Source organism: Coptis chinensis, chromosome 7 (genome assembly GCF_015680905.1).
Source record: "Coptis chinensis isolate HL-2020 chromosome 7, ASM1568090v1, whole genome shotgun sequence".
NCBI lineage: Eukaryota > Viridiplantae > Streptophyta > Magnoliopsida > Ranunculales > Ranunculaceae > Coptis > Coptis chinensis.
In genome coordinates, this window is record NC_141462.1 from 21,167,502 (window position 1) to 21,185,732 (window position 18,231).

Sequence of the window (18,231 nt, forward strand, 5' to 3'; positions counted from 1 at the left end):
TAGAGTATGCGTTTGCGACACCTTACTCTACGCATCAAAAGTCGTGGAGTTTGTGTTTGCAACACTTTACTCCATGCATCAAAATTCGTGGAGTTTGCGTTTGCAACACCTTACTCCATGCATTAAAAGTCGTGGAGATTGTGTTTGTGACACCTTACTCCAAGCATCAAAAGCCGTGGAGTTTGTATTTGTAACACCTTTCTCTACGCATCAAAAGACGTGGAGTATATGTTTGTAACACTTTACTCCATATATTAAAAGTCGAGGAGTTTGCGTCTATGACACCTTACTCCACGCATACAAATATAGAAAATAATGGTGTTTTTTATCACATCAAAATGAAATTTACGTGTCTGCCATAAATTTTCCTTCATTTAATTTCATGGCTTGAGCTCTTATTTATATATGCAATAATTTTTTATTCTTTGCTGCAAGGAATAAATTCCATTCAGCAAAGAGGGGGCAATGTATGTACCACTATATTCGTACCCCTACAAACATAATTTGTCGAGTACCACTATAGCGCCACTCACTACTAGGTACGATGCCCAAAATTATAGAAGGCATGTGATGTCAAAAATTATGGCGTGCCTGCCCTGCCCAAAATTATGGCGTGTCTGCCCTGGCCAAATTTATGGCATGCCTGCCCTGCCCAAAATTATGGCGTGCCTTCCTTGCCTAAAATTATGGCACCATAAGCTAGATATGGCAGGTTCAGATTTAGAAAACATATTTGTCAAGATATGCTTCCATATTAAGACTTTACATAATTACATAAAATTTTCTAGCAATTAAGGAAATGATATTTCTTATTATTATCCTATAAATATCCCATTCTTTTGAAGTAAAGAACTATGCACATGGAGACTTGATTCTGGAAAACACTCTGGATACGTAAGCAGCCACCTAGTTGAGTCTATCATCTACCACAATCAACACCCCTTACAACTTCATTAGTGTGTTTAGGTGAATCATTGCCCAAACAAGACATAATAACGGTTATTTTCTTTTAAAGCCACTCTGGAGGGTCCCCACACATCCGTATGCACATAATCAAGGATGCCCGTTGTCTTATGCTTGCTCGAACTGAACTTGACTCTGCACTGCTTTCCACAGACACAATGCTCACAGAACCCCATATTTGGCTTATTCAAGTCCTTCAAGAACCCTCGCTTGCACAACTCAGACAAACCCTGTTCACTTATATGCCCTAAACACATATGCCACATCTTAGTGCACTCGAAATCATCACTACATGTAACAACTGCTACATTGTCTGTCACCGTACTACCCATCAAAGTATACAAAGTTTCATGTCTTTGGCCATTCATAACGACTAAAGAGTCACTAACAATCTTTAGGACTCCACCTTCTCCCACAAGCTTGTGGCCTTTGGAATCCAAGGTACCAAGAGAAATAAGGTTCTTCTTTAGCTCGGGAACATGTCTCACATCATTTAGAGTCTTTACAAAACCATCATGCATCTTGACCCGTATAGTTCTAATCCCAACTGTCTTACAAACAACGTCATTACCCATCAAAATGGAATCTCCACTCAAGTTCTTATAGGTAGCAAACCACTTCCTATTTGGACACATGTGGTAGGAACACCCGGAATCAAGAATCCACTTATCAGTCATGTGGTCTTCTTGTGTAGACACCGAAAGACTTACATCATCCCCATCGAAGCCGAAAGCAAGACTTGCTTTACTAACATCCTCATTCTCCAACTTACCGCTCATCTTGTTACTATTTTTCGGGCTAGGGCAATCACTTAGATAATGCCCCTTTTTCTTGCAATTGTAGTATCGTACATTTTTTAAAGGCTTCTTAAAACTACCCTTCCACTTGCTTATAGAAGTCTTCTCATACGACCTCACTCTTGCCGTTAATTCTCGTGCTTCTTTATCAAACTTTTCTTCTTCAAACCTTGTATTTAACATCTTGAGAGCCATTTCTATAAGTCACACAAAGTAACCCACAAGAAAACTCACTCGGAAATTTTATCGAACACCTTGTCTACACAAATTTCGAGCACTATGGTTCTTCACCAAAACTCAAAATTCTAGGTCGTAAACTTCACTCTGATACCAATTGTTGCGACTAACGTGGAAGCTATCAACAACAAACTAGTTTAACCCTTAAAGGTTTGAACTTTCTACCAACAAATTATTCAACAACTCTCCAAGCAACAACCTAACAACAATACAATATTAACATAAGCAAGCATAAATAGATTATATGTAAAGAACAAACATACACAAGACAATGATTCATCGTGGTTCGACAATATGCCTACATCCACACGGCAAGATCGATGATTCCACTAGATGAAGAAGAAAGTTACAAGAGAAGTTGTTTTGATTGTACACAACAATCAACTCTCAATCACTCACAAAGAATGCTCTCAACAAGTTTTCTCTCTTTCTCACTCTTTAGAAACACTAGAAAAAGTTCTCTCAACAATCCCACAAAGAAAAAGTTCTCCCTCAATAATCTCACCAAGAAATTGTTAGTTAGGTCAAAAACCCTAACTTTTTTTTTTTTTTATAGTGGGCCGAAATTTCAGTATAAAAAACAAAATCTCGATTTATTGGCGAAATCTCGGAACCTAGTGTCTAGAGGCTAGGGCACGTGTGCGCCTTGGGCTAGGCATATCTGAGCGCGCGCGCCCTCTTCTTGACCGACTTCCAGTACTGTTGTTTTGCGAAAATGGGAAAAAAAACTAACTTCTTTTCCACGGCATGGGCGCGTGCAGCTCTTGGGCTAGGTATATTTGAGCGCGCGCACGCACCCTCTTCTTTTCATACGAACAGTAATTTCACAGCCAAAACAACAGGTATAATGTGGGATGCCTGGGTATGGCGAAACAGAGAAAGATGACTACAGAAACAGAGACAGTTATGACATACAAACAGATATATATCTCTTTCATATTCACTACTTACATGGATACGTATTAGCTAAGTCTAGTTCTTTAAAACCGAGTTGTTAAAAAGAACTAACATGGAAGTTGTCTTTAAGAATCTCTGGCGTTGCCCACAATATTGTCAGAGGAGGAAAACAAAGAGGAGTAAAACAGAATCCTACCTAACTAGAAGGTTTAAGACAGAATATATTCACCAACTTTCATCGCAAAACGTTTCTAATGAACACGTGAATCCGCTAGCTTTATTACATTTAATGTATTTAGCAAAAAGGTGAAACTTGAGCAATATAATTATCCTGTATGAAGTAAGGTCACATGTTCCATGTGATTACTTACCTGGAAGATGAGAAGATCCTAATTACTTACGTAGAAGTTCATCGTTAATTTTATATACCATTGATGTATATCTGAAGAATGATATTATTGTTTTTGTGGTGACTCTCATTATCCCACTGATTGATAAAGATGACAGAATTGACATCACGCAACAAGAATGGCAATTTTAAGCATCAGTACCTATCTATCTGGATATCTAGCTTCTACTGATTACTTAGTCCAATACCAAGTACCAGTGACTCAAAGATATACATATCGATCAAAGATAATAAAAATACATTACTAGACGTCTAGACTAGAAATTTGAACTTTAGGTCGCTTTTTGACTTTGGTCGTGGAAGAAAGAACCTGTACGTTGACAAAGAATGCTATTCCATCTACGCTCAACAATGACAACTGAGTGGAACTAATGAATATTTTCGTTCATACAATCATAGCCAGGTCAGGATATGTTTCTTCAATCTAGACTAGAGTTCCATCCCAACAAAAAGTAGGTCTTATGTAACACAAGGAAGGTATACTCTCTATATAAGTAGTACGATAGCAAACATATCCTCAGTTAAGACTTTTTCCTCTCTTGTTAGTTTACGGAGATGAAGCCAGAACTGAACAAGAGAATGCCTAGAGAATCAGTAGAAATAAATGAGGAGAAGTGGGTGTATGATTCATCGATAGATCATCATGGAAGAATCCCTCTTCGAGCTTCAACTGGCGTTTGGAAAGCGTCCCTGTTCATTCTCGGTAAGGATCAGTAAAAAGGCACAAGTAAAAATAAAGAGACCTCGTTACTGTTATGAAATGTTTATCTAGTTATATTCTGTGCATATAATTGTAGTTAAGTTTACCAATTACCAAATTTCTTCACCAAGTTAGGATTGCTAAGTTGACGAAAAAACAAAGATTAAACCCCTGTAAATGCACAGTAACACCACTTGATAGCATTAAGTACAATTTTTTCGGTGTTCATCAAAACTAGTACTCTTCCTCCTCCCAATTATGAAGTGATTTTTCTTGAGCAAGGAATATCTGAAACTTTTAATACTTTCAGAGTCAAGTAAGATATATGTTCATATGTGTGCATTGGCCTGGATAATATTACTTGATAACTTTGAAAAAGTGAGTAACCCACCGACGAATCTTGCAATGGAGTAAGATAACACCATTAAGTATCTTAGAAGTGCAGTGTGCAGTGTGTGCCACACAGTAAGTGTGAAATGTGGCTTTGATTCTTGACTGGCTAGGAAGGTTATGGTAAGTACTCGACAAAGTGTGTACTGTCTAGTTTATTGTTTTTGGCTACTAAAAGCACTATAACATTGAAGCAGAGAAATAATGAATACTCATTGCGCTTTGCCAATGAGCTAGTTGAACTTTAGCTCTTCAACTTAAAGTATGACATAGAAACCTACCAGCTATGTGACATGGGAAGACTGAGGAGGACAATGAATGTAACTTGGAAATTGACTTATTGGCATGTCGACCTTGCGCAACTGATGGTTTGTGAAAATCTGGGATTCAAGTACCTAGACGGAATGAAGTCTAGCATTACGGAGTATCAAGACTTAACACTGGATAATGTTTATATTTACAATGTACCTAGATATATAGTTTTTTTCTAACATGTTTTTTTGTCACAGCGATTGAGTTCAGTGAAAGGTTGACTTATTTTGGGATTGCTACAAATCTTATTACCTACCTCACCAAAGTGATACATCAAGACCTCAAAACAGCAGCTAAAAGCGTAAATTATTGGTCAGGAGTGACAACCATGATGCCTCTTATTGGTGGTTTTCTTGCCGATGCCTACTTTGGGAGGTTCTTCATGGTCCTGATATCTTCGGTCATATATCTTTTGGTAATTCCTCTCTTAACTTATTCATTTCCTCAAATCTTTCCATGTGCTGCCTGATAATATTAGAATAAGGAATGTCACCCACTAACTTTCTTCGATCCACATGGAATGAAAAGTCTGTCTCTACTCAGCGTTATTGAGTCTTGTTTTCGGTTTTCTCCTCAGGGTTTGAGCCTCTTAGCAATGTCAGAGCTGATCCCAAGCTTGAAGCCATGTCACATATTCACTTGTGAGAAGCCCAAGAAGCTTCATGAAGTGTTCTTCTTCCTGGCTATCTATTTGATATCTGTAGGAACTGGAGGACACAAACCCTCTTTGGAAAGCTTTGGAGCTGATCAATTTGATGAAGATCACTCTGGAGAAAGGAAGAAAAAAATGTCATACTTCAACTGGTGGAACTTTGGACTTTGTTCCGGGCTGTTGCTTGGTGTAACTGTGGTTGTTTACGTTCAAGACGAAGTGGGTTGGGCTGCTGCAGATATCATTCTTACAGTGAGTATGGCAATGTCAGTCATAGTTTTCCTAGCAGGGAAGCGCTTTTACCGCTATAGGTTGCCTGCAGGGAGCCCCTTAACTCCAATGTTGCAAGTCCTGGTAGCAGCTATAATTAAGCGAAAACTTCCTCATCCCTCAAACCCAGCTCTACTGTATGAACTTCCCGAGTCACAAAAGGGCAATGGGAGGCTTCTATGCCACACAAATAAACTCAGGTAGTTATCCACTTGCTTGTGAATTCACTGATTGATAGATTGTATGGATAAACAACGAAATTTACATGAAAAATATGGGAATATGATTACTGTGGAATCAATGTCCAAAATTACGACATATGAGGTTGAGACAGTTAAATCCACTCAACTTGGTATGTTTCAGGTGGGGATCAACTAAAATGTGTGCCACACTCTGATATATAGACAATGTACATCACTAAACTATCTAAGATGTTTCTTATGATATAACGAGTACATCAGTGAATTTTGCTAACTGAAATATGAAGAAATAAACTTAGTGGAGTTAATTTTCTTATGTCCTTTTAAATATTATTTTCAGCTTTCTTGACAAAGCTGCAATCCTTGAGGACAAGGAGCCAGGATGTACAATGGAACAACAGCAAAGTCCTTGGAGACTAGCCACAGTGACCAGGGTTGAGGAATTGAAACTTCTTCTTAATATGCTCCCTATATGGTTCACCACATTGCCATTTGGGTTATGTGTAGCACAAGCCTCAACATTTTTCATCAAACAAGGTAGTACCATGAACCGAAAAATTGGTCATGGTTTAGAAATTCCCCCTGCCTCCATCTACTCCATTGCAGCAATTGGAATGATAATCACAGTGTGTATTTACGATAGGATTCTTGTACCCCTACTAAGAAAAACTACTGGTAATGAAAGAGGTATTAACATACTCCAAAGGATCGGTATTGGAATGGCCTTCTCGGTATTATCGATGGCTACTGCTGCCTTAGTTGAGAAAAGAAGACTAAGAGTTGTAGAAAAGGAGATTGTACAAGGTGGACACATTGGTCCTATCTCCATGAGTGTATTTTGGTTAGTTCCACAGTTCCTGATCATTGGTTTAGGAGATGGTTTTACACTGGTGGGCTTGCAAGAGTACTTCTATGATCAAGTACCTGATAAGATGAGAAGCTTGGGAATCGCATTTTATCTTAGTGTGATTGGTGCATCAAACTTCGCCAGTACTCTTTTAATAACAACCGTCGACCATTTGAGCTCGAAGGGTGGGAAGAATAGCTGGATTGGGAAAAACTTAAACCACAGCCGCATAGACAAGTTTTATTGGTTGCTAGCGGCTATTAATGGCGTGAATTTGGTTGCTTATGTTTTGATAGCTAGGAGATATTCCTACAAAAAAGTGCAGAAAAGGGTTGCAATTGCTGACTCTGATGACGGGGTCGAAGTGATGGCTTAAGTATCTAGTTCAAGCGTCTCAAGTCTCCTTTTATATACAACTTTTGCTAAGGGGTTCTTTATAAAACTGATTGTTACTAGACTGGTGTCTATAACCTCTTGTTTCTTTTATTGTTTTTTTTTTTTGAATAAGTTTTTGGGGTTGTCATTAAACTCTTATATAAACTTGACCTCTTTTATCCTCCTCCACAATATGTGGCATTTGTCTAGAGGAGGAACAAAAAGATAACCTCATTTACATTTGAAAGAAATGAGAAAGTCTGGCGCCTCTATTACATTCTCTATAGACATGTATGAACCTAATGAAAAGTTAGCGTAAACCGCCTTAATCTCTTTGACTAGATTGAGTTTATTTTCTCCTTACCCAAGAGAATCTTGATAGACCTAAGAGAGTCCGATGCTACCTCCACCTTTAATGTTAATACTTTGACAACCATAGAGACCTTGCAATATTGCCTTTAGTTCTTGAAATAAGACGGACTTCATCCCTCAGAAAAAGCACATTGTAATATTTCCCTCACAATCTCTTATTGTTCCTCCCTGTTCCACACCGATCATCGGATGAGATTCAATTTGAACATATCTTGTTACGGCTTTAACCATTTTGAGAACTTAAGGGGCATAGTTTCGTATCTCACCATTATACCAAGTCTGTCTAAGAACATTCTATCACTATAGATATTCTTGACTTCATCCAATTGACTTTGTACATACACTTTCATATCTTGAAGGAGCCTATTTGGTTGCCTTTTGTTTTGGAATCTTCTACGGTTTTCTCAATTGGAGTAGATCGTAGCCACGGATGTAGATTTTGGTGATCTCGCTTGTAAAGAATTAGTCTTACGATTACCTATAAGGTACCACCATTCTTCATTTGAGCTCAAAGCAGCGAGGTTGACATCCTAGTAGCAATTTTACTTCCTCCCAAATGGTTTTACTGTATACACATTCAAAGAACGGATGCTTTGAATTCTCCCTCGAATTGTTGCACAAACAACATGAAGAGTTATTCAACACCTTTTTCTTGACAAGTCTGCCTTGAGTCGGTAAATTACCAGCAAACAATTGCCATGCAAGAACGAAGTGCTTAGGCATAACCATTTTCCCCAAACCAGATTATACCATCTTACCCTCTCCCAGGGACTCTCAAAGCATTGTAGGCGGATATAGAATTTGTATGTACCTCTAGGAAGGCCCGGATAATTATATCGAAGTGAGGAATGTGTTGATCTCAATGTTTAAGATTCGTTTCTTTACCAGAATTTTGCAAATTATGCACAAGAGCATTCCATGTACCCGAAGTGATCAACTCACTTACCTTGGACTCCAAAGGCAGATGGATTTCATTCCCGGCATTTAGGTCTTCAATGAGAGGGCGTTGTAGAGCACCATAGGTCATATAGAGAAGTTTTTTACTGTTGAAATACTATACTTAATGAACTTTGAAGCCATGAGTAAGTTCCTCCACACCCAAGCCCTCCTTTGGGCACAAAGTTCTTACCCCTTAATGTGGTGACTCCAAGTCCATTTGACCCATAAACTTTCCTCTTTAGTAACTATCTTGAATATGAGCCCACAATAGACAGCTTTATTCCATAGTCCTAGATTCATGATTCCCAACCCACCTTCTTTCTTTGTTAGTGCCAAACATTCTTTTTACTTTGATGCATTTTTCTTTCCATATCCGGGCCACTCCAAAGAAACTTCAGACACATTTTTGAAACTTGAGATATAAGCGTCTCTGGCAAGAAAAAGTTCTTGCCCAATACACATGGAAAAGGAGACGAGTGAATCAATTGCAACCTTCCCGCATGAGATAAAGCTCTTGTTTTCCAACTTTTGATTCTTGTAGTTATTCTCTATAAAGAGGTCAGATCCTTAATCCCCAATCTTGAGGAAATGAGGGAGACCAAGATAAGTTATATGCTCTTGATGGCTGCACTCCCAAGTTTGATGACATGAATTGTTAAACCTATTTGATCAAGGAAGTCTTACGCAAGTTTACCATAAGGCGGTTCCTTACGAAAATTTCATGAGGATACCCTTTTACACGCCTAATGCAGATTCCATATCACCTTTAAAGAAAACTAACGGTCATCGCAAAACATAGGTTCCGACCTTGAGCTTTTACATTTGGGTGAGCTTTTATAGAAGAATTAGTTAATCCCTCCAATAAAAGTTTGCTCAATCCTTCCATGACTATAACAAACAAGTAAGGTGACAAGGGGTCTCGAAAAGGCCCCTCTTTCCTTTAAAGTAGCTCTCGGGCTTCCCATTAATGATGATAGAATAGAAAGGGGTGGAGTAGCATAACCTGTAGCCATAAAATGACTTGTTGGGGTATTCTCATCTTTTGAAGCATGACATGTAAAGCATCCCAATCGAGTCATATTTTACTAATATCCACCTTCAAAGCACATCTTGGTGATGTATATCTTCTCTTATAGTTTCTTAGCAACTCATGAGAGAGGAGGAGATTGTCTTGTATAGATCTTGAAGGTACAAAATCGACCGGGTTGAAACCAATAAGGTCGTAATATAGGCTTTTTTGACCGGGACCTTTGCCACACATTTATAGGTAACATTGCAACAGGCAATAGGCCTATAATCATTCACCTTTCCAGGGTTTGGTACTTTAGGAACCAGCGATATAAAAGTAGAGTTAAACCCACTCGGCATGGTGTGAGAGCTCAGTACAAACTTTACTGCATTCATAAGATCTGCCCCAACAATGGACCAACACTTCTTATAGAAGAAGGCATTATATCCATCTGGCCCTGGGGCCTTATAGTTGTCCATCGAGAAGAGTGCTTCTCTAATCTCTTCTTTTGTACTTCTAATTTATGGCTTGAGCTTCGATTCTTGTTGGCACATTTGTGATATCTTGAATAACTTCGAATATTGAGAAGTATCACCTAGTAGAGATTTATAGTGTTCGACTATTAAATCCACTACTTTATCATGTTTACGAGATCAATAGACCTTCACCATCGAAATTGTCCGGACTTTAAAGAATGTTATGAAACAAAGCGATTGCATCTGTCACCTTGAACCATCCACGCATAACCCGCTCTGTCTTAATTCCTCATACTCCATCTTCATGAGCTCTATATAAACCTCTCTTCTTCGCCCTTTCTTCTTGAATAAGAGAATTATTCGCTGGTGGGTTTGTAGTTTTTCTTGGACCGAACATCTTAATTCGGCTTCTTGATTTTCTTCCCCACATCTGAAAAGTTTTCTCTTGACCAACTCTTTAGGATCCCCTTGAGATTTTTTTGCTTTTGAGCTAAGATATAGGATGGATTACTGTCACTTGCATGTTCAGCCCTAAAAAGGTTTGCATAAAAGACTTGTGAAGCACCCAAGCATTGCGTAACCTAAAAGGGTAAATTTACCCAATTTAGTACCATTGAGTGATCGAAACTCCTTTGGGTAGAAAAAATTATTTGGGAAGGAGTTGTACCACTCTTGGTTTACTAGGCATCCGTCGATTTTGGAGCTCCTTCTTTCTCTTCCCTCTGAATTGTTAGTCCAGGTAAAGAAGCTTTCACGGTATCGCGTAGATCATGCACCTCAAGAGTGTTTACACATTCTAAGAAATCGTCGTCAACTTCTCTTGGGTGAACTAAATTTCCATATCTTTCGGATGAGGAAAGCACACTATTAAAATCACTTGATGATGCACCAAGGTTCATTAATAGTGTAACTACATGACTTGAGATGTTCCACAAAACATTTCTTTCTCTCCTTGAGTTGCTAGCATAACAATAGATAAAAAGAAACGTTGTTTTGATTGAAATTTGTTTTGCGGATGAACAACGGATACCAATGAGAACCATACTCTTCCGGTAAGATAAGCGATAGTTATCATAAAACGATAGTCATATCTGCCTTGCCTCACTTTGGTTTCTAGTAGTCCAAACATACATAATTTATTCTCTAATCTTACTTTATTCACTTCCTTAGCCTTATCACTACCCGTTTATCCCTCTTACATTCCATACTCCTAAACTACACATTTAAAGAACCAATGGAAGTTATATCTTACTTGAGCCTCTTGCTCTACCTCCCCTTCCGCCACCACCCCTTTCAGCGTGAGTTGGTACTTGTTGTTTATTTTTGTGGAATCGTGTGGCCTTTGCTTTGATCGGGGTATAAGTTCAAGACCGATTTCATCTTTTTACTCCTTGTTTTTGATTCTGAGGAGGTAGGAGCTGATTTTGCAATAGGAGTAATGACAAGTATCTCCTCATCTAGATGGTCCTCAAACACTTCCTTAGATGTGTCTTGTATAATGGCTCCTTTAACACCGAGTTAGTTAACAAGTCATGTTGCATTGCAAGGAAGTCCTGTTTCTCCGAGTTATTTTGGTATTATCAACACTAAAGTCTTGAGTGTCTACACCTTCAGAAAATTCTATATGTGGAAGGTTTTCTATATGCAGGGTGGCCACATCAGACAAGTTATATGTTATATATGTGGTTGAATTGAAAAAATTGCATCTAGCTTTTGTATTGACAATAAAGTATTTGGATTTAGCTTACATCAGTTCTCTACTTGGCAATGGACATATGCATCTCGAGTTTAAAAGGTGACACGACACAATGAACTAAGGGGGCTGACTTGCTCAGAAAATATCAGCTCTGTTACAAACACTAAACATATAGTCATATGCTCCTCAGTATTTATACAATTGCTTTTTGGATGATTGACCACGCGCACTATACGCCATTTAAGTTTTCAACTCTTCCTGAGAGGAGGAGGTTTGGAACTTTGGTGCATGGTTTACCATAGCAATGGACCAGAAAAGCTATATATATAAATAAGGACCTCACTAGGTGATACAAGTTTTTGAGGCCCATATGATGTTTCCATAATTTTTGTCTTTAATGGTGATGTTTTTTTATCGAGTAGACGAGTAGTAATGACAAAGAGCCGAAAGCAAACAAACATATAAACAAAATCCATTTCTGAAAGCAGAATATTAGAGCATAGTTAGTAAATTCGCGGATGGCAAAAATTCGATACATAAATTATTTGTCAAAAATTTGAAATTTTGAATAATAATACGTTTAAAAATTCGGCCAGAAAAACGAAAAAAGCTTCAAACATACAATTCGTCTGTTATACGGGTATAATATGGAAAAAATCGGATATATTTTGTTGCATTACAAATTTAAAATGTAATAATTTGTCAGAATTGCTCGTTAACTATACATATATAACTCAATTTTTCATTTATATTTACTTGCTAACACTTTAGTTCTTCGATATTCTTTAGGTATGGAATGTTCTAATTTAAGTGGATTTTCAAAACCTTCTATTTTGAAGTTGCATCATGCTTTTTATGGTACATTTTTTTTTTGTTTAAAAATACGGACCTTATTATTCGGCAATTATAAGCATGTATTATAGAATTCGTGTATTAATCCCTAGGTTTGAAACGTTCGCCTTATTATTCATATTATACGCAAAAATATATAAAACACGTATAAAACGAGTATTATACGCAAATTTACTAGCTATGTATTAGAGTATTAAACTAGCTTTCAAACCCGTCCTATGAACAGGTGCCGTTATATTAAATTATTCTAAAAAATATTAGTAACTATTTATAGCTATGAGATATGGAAATTATATTAATCACTTGTTCAAAATTTCTTGCACCACTCTCTATCAAAAGAAAGCACCAAACCTTGGTAAAACTCATCGATTTATTTTTGTTGTTATGTTTAATAATATAAATTTGATTGAAATTTTGTGAGAATGCCCAATGTGGCGAAGATGATATTGAAGCTACTTAAATAGCAATGCATTCCCAATTATAATAAAATAATTATAATAAACACTACTTAAAATGCAAAACTATACTTGTTGAGATATTATATTCTCCCTATATATAATACAACTATGTTTCGAGGTTAGTTTAATGTATTTGCATCAAGTTTCCGATTTTACGTTAATTATTTTTTGAGTCTAGTTCAATGTAGTTGGATCTAGTTTCCGATTTCCCATTAATTATTCTTTGAGGTTAATTCAATGTAGTTGTATCAAGTTTCTGATTTTCCGTTAATTATTATTTAAGGTTAGTTCAGTGCAGTTGCACCAAGTTTATGATTTTCCGTTAGTTATTCATTAAGGTTAATTCAGTATAGTTCCATCTAGTTTTAAATGTTTCGTTAATTACTCTTTGAGATTAGTTAATTGCATTTGCATTAAGGTTCTAATTTCCCGTTAATTATTCTTTGAGGTTAGTTTAATACATCTGCATCCAGTTCTTGATTTCCCGTTAATTATTTTTCGAAGTTAGTTCGCATCTAGCTTTAAATTTCCGGTTATTTATGCTTTGAGGGTAGTTCGATGTAGTTACATCTGGTTTCCGATTTCTAGTTAGCTATTCTTTGAGATTATTTCAATGCATTTGCATCCAGTTTCTGATTTTCCGTTAAATATTCATCAAGGATATTGCATCCAATTTCTGATTTCCCGGCTTGTTAGTTAATATATGATTTTAGTTTAATACAGTTGCATCCAGTTTCCGATTTTCCATTAATTATTCTTTGAGGTTAGTTCAATGCAGTTGCATCCAATTTTCGATTTCCGTTAATTGTTATTTGAGGTTAGTTGTTTAATGCATTTGCAGCAAGTTTTCAATTTTCCATTAATTTTTTTTTAGGTTTGTTCAATACAGTTGCATCAAATTTATAATATCCCGTTAATTATTCATTGAGGTTAGTTTAGTGCATTTGCATCCATTTTTTTGATGTTTATATATTTATTAATTAGTTTTTAGATTAGTTCATTGCATTTGCATCCAGCTTCCGATTTCTCATTAATAACTCTTTGAGGTTAGTTCGATGCAATTTCATCCGGTTTCTGATTTCCTATTAACTATTTTTGGAGATTATTTCAATGCATTTGCATATAGTTTCTGATTTCCCATCAATTATTCTATGAGGTTAGTTCAATGCAGTTGCATTTAGTTTTTTTATTTCCTGTTAATTATATTTTGAGGTTAGTTCAATGCATTTGCATTCAGTTTTTGATTCACCGTTAATTATTATTTGAGGTTTGTTTGATGTATTTTTGCATACCATTTCCGATTTCCCGTTAAATATTTTTCAAGAATTTGCATCCAATTTCTAATTTCCCATTAGTTATTCTTTAATGTTAGTTTAATGCAGTTGAATCAAATTTCCGATTTCTAATTAATTATTACTTTTTGAGTTTAGTTTATTGCATTTGTATAAAGTTTCTGATTTCCCATTAATTACTCTTTGAGCTCAGTTCAATGTATTTGAATCTAGTTTTCGATTTCCTTTTAATTATCCAATGTGGTGTGTAATACTAACTTTCTACCTATCTATCTGTAGTGTCCTTGCAAACATGACATAAAAATAAATCATGTTTGATATACTATATGGGATCATCAAAGATTATTCAGTTCCCAATTTCCCGTTAATTATTCTTTAAATTATATACCTAACTCACTATGTGGGATCTTCAAAGATTATCTACGAACGGGTCCTGTCATATTAATTATTCTGAAAAATATATGCATAACAATTATATACAAATATTATATTGATCACTCATCCAAATTTCTTATAACAAGAAAACCCCACGTACTCTCTATTAAAAAAAAACTCGCCATTGATAAAACCCTTCAACTTTATTTGTTGTTTAATAATAGAAGTTTGATTGAAGTTTTGTGAGATTATCTAATAAGACGAAGTTCATATTGAAGCTACTTGAATAGCAAGGTGTCCCCAATTATACGAAAAAAGATAAGATAAACACCGTTTTAAATACAAAACTATACTTATCGGGACATTCCCACAATATATAGCACAACTATATTTTGAGGTTAGTTCAATGCATTTGCATCCAATTTCTAATTTTCTGTTATTTATTTTTTAAGGTTAATTCAATGCAGTTGCATCCAGTTTCCGATTTCTTGTTAATTATTCTTTGCAATCAGTTTAATGCATTTGTATCTAATTTCCAATTTCCTGCTAATTATTCTTCGAGCTCATTTCAATGCATTTGCATCCAGTTTCCGATTTCCCGTTAATCATTTTATGAGATTAGTTTAATACATTTGCATCCAGTTTCTGATTTCTCGTTTATTATTCGATGAGGTTGCATTTGCATCTAGTTTCTGATTTCCCGTTAATTATTGTTTGAGGTTAGTTTAATGAATTTGTATCCAGTTTTCGATTTTTCGTTAATTATTTCTTGAGGTTAGTTCAGTGCATTTGCATCCAATTTATTTTTTGAAATTAGTTCAGTGTAGTTGCATCTAGTTTTCGATTTCCCATTAATTATTTTTAAAGATTAGTTTCACGCATTTGCATCATGTTTCCAATTTATAGTTATTTTTTTTAGGTTAGTTCAATACAGTTGCATCAAGTTTCCGATTTCCCGTTAATTTAATCTTTGAGGGTTAGTTCAATGTATTTGCATCCAATTTCTGATTTACCAACAATTATTTTTTTGTGTTAGTTTGATGTATTTGCATCCAAGTTTTGATTTTCCGTTAATTATTCTTTGAGGTTAGTTTAATGCTTGCATGTGCATCCAATTTCTGATTTCCCGTTAAATATTATTTGAAGTTAGTTCGATGCATTTGCATCTAGTTTTCTATTTCTCATCAATTGATCTTTGACATTAGTTTCAATATTATATATATTTTAAAATATTTGTCATTATTGGGTTTTTTTTTTTTTTTTTTTTCATTTGTTATTATATATTTTGTGATGTTATTTTTTGTATAATTTAATTTTCCACATGTAATTTGTTTTGTTTTGGTTTGATTTGGTTTAGTATATAATTTATTTAAGCCCAACGTCCACTTTAACTAAATCAATAGTTATATGATTTATTTAAGCCAACGTCCGTTTTAACTGAATCCGGTTATTCCGCTAAAATTGAAAATTATAAAATTCATAAATTTAATTAGAATATGTCGTAATTATTGTGGCCTATGGTTTTTGAAATCCTTAACTATGACTAAATGTTTAAATCCCACAGTGGATGACCTCAAATTGATCCAACTTTATTTGTTAGGGCAATATATATAGTGCATACAATACAATTTTATTGTTTTGGGTATACACTATTACTTATTTTGTGATTGTTTACTTTTTTTTTTTTTTTTTCCCAGTCACATGTGTGGTTAACAAATGCATAAAGTAAATGTTCAAGCAACTCAATTCATTTTTTCCTTTGTTCTTTCATAGTTTCATTATTATTTTCTAGAAAGAAACTTTGTTATGTTAAACTTCACCTGAGATTAGTGTGGAAACTATTCTTTTTGATGTAAGGATTTTAGAAAAATCATTTTTGGTTGAAAATAATGTTTTTTGCAATTTAGTATTTTTTTTCGTAATTAGCTATATTGTTTAGGAAAAGTTGGAGACTCTATGAAACTCTAGATAGGATTGTTTCTTTATTTATATCCTACTTTTTCATAATTAGTAATAGAGTTTAGAAAAAACTGGAGTCTCTGTGAGTGCTCCAAAAAATAGATTGATTGGTGAAGGTATAACTATAATATATATCTAAGGATTTTGAATTCCTTTTTTTTCGTAATTAGTATTAGAATTTACAAAAAGTTGGAGATTCTGTTAAGCCTTAAAAAATAGAGCTAAGAGGGTATAGCTATAATATATATCTAAGGATACTCCATACGACCATACCTTTCAACTTCGAAGCCCCACATTGGTAAAACCTTCAATATTTTAGATCTTTTACATATGCGACAGAGCCCACGCTTGGCCCAATATGGTACCTGTTTATTGCTCCAGACTCTCCAGAGTCAACCCCATCCTTCCTTGAAACCAACATAATCGAAAATCTAATAAGAAGTATTTCTTCGAAAAGAGAAGGACCTGGGCTGTGATGATAGAGCCTTCGTACATAAGTTCTCCTATAAGCCCATAAGTCCATAACAACTCCCGTGGTAAATAGTACTATTCTAAAAATTGGTCTAGGCGGCCGCCTATGTGCTAGGTAGTGCCCAACCGACTCGTCTAGGCCCAAGTCGTTTAAAAAATCGGTGGACCGACTAGGCGGGTCTAGGCGGACCGATTAGGTGGGGCTAGGTGGCCTCTAGGCGGTCCAGTCATTTTTTTTTTGAATGATTAAATGTCAAAAATTAAAGGCCCATGTAGGCTTAAAATTTGAATGAGTTTAAAAGCCTAAAGTATAATGTAAATTATATGTCACTATAACAAAGAGTATGTTTTTATATGAAGTCGATATTCTTCAACTATTACGCATTTTTGTAATAAGTATTTTTGTTTGTGTTTATTTTTTGAATTATAGTAAATGATTTTCTTCATTTCTTATAGTATAGGTGTGTATTACTATATATATTAGGAAAAAAAACCGCCTAGCGCCTAGCCCATCTAGGCACTGCCTAGAAGGTTTAGGCGCTAGGCGCTCTCCCACCGCACAACTACCGCCTAGCGTTTTTAGAACATTAGGTAAATAGCTTTGACAATCAAGGCTTGGACATTTTAACAGGCCGGTACTGTACTTTGTTATGGATTGGGCTCACTTGTGTACGAGGCCAAGAAATAAGAGCGTGAAAGAGCAAAAAGGCATGGAGAGAAGAACAAAGAACCTAGAGTGAAAAATACGTTATTATTATTACGATACAGTCATTCTCTAAAAAGTAATTATTTAAGTTAACTTAAAATAAGTATGTAAGTAAAACTTCACTTAAAAAATGAATTCAATCCTAATTTTTTGTGGATATGATATACTCAATATTAAGATCATCTTCACAAAAATTCAACTCATTTAGAAACCTCTAACATTGCCAAAAAAGGATTACAAAAACTTGATATTTCTGGACTGTTAGATTTTTTTTTAAAGATAATAACAATTTTTATTTATGTTAGAGGTTTTCAAATGAGTTAAAATTTTGTGGAAATGATCTTTATGGTGAGTGTTTCATAACCACAAAAAATTAGGTTTGAATTAATTTTTTAGGTGAAGTTTTATTTACGTACTTATTTTAAATTAACTTAAATAGCTACTTTTTAAAGAAGAACTGTATAATATGGAGGGATGGAACCATTCCATCGATTTACAAATTGAATTAAGACTCGATTTTTTGTGGATATGATCTTTTCACAATAGATAGCATGCCTACAAAAGTTCATCTTATTTG

General features: G+C 35.3%; 1 protein-coding gene across 2 annotated transcripts; it reads left to right on the forward strand.

Annotated features, from left to right (window-relative positions):
- The first annotated feature begins 3,422 nt into the window (after nt 1-3,422).
- Nucleotides 3,423-7,160, forward strand: LOC147486572 (protein NRT1/ PTR FAMILY 5.6-like). 2 transcript variants are annotated; one of them, XM_086572978.1, is made up of 5 exons: nt 3,423-3,706; nt 3,850-4,006; nt 4,903-5,120; nt 5,283-5,827; nt 6,168-7,160. In XM_086572978.1, the coding sequence occupies exons 2-5, from the start codon at nt 3,859-3,861 to the stop codon at nt 7,048-7,050; spliced, it is 1,794 nt and encodes a 597-aa protein (XP_086429104.1). In that variant the 5' UTR covers nt 3,423-3,706; nt 3,850-3,858; the 3' UTR covers nt 7,051-7,160. The 2 variants fall into 2 exon arrangements, with proteins under 2 accessions (XP_086429104.1, XP_086429103.1); XM_086572977.1 differs by lacking the exon at nt 3,423-3,706 and having other exon boundaries at nt 3,795-4,006.
- Nucleotides 7,161-18,231: the final 11,071 nt, after the last annotated feature.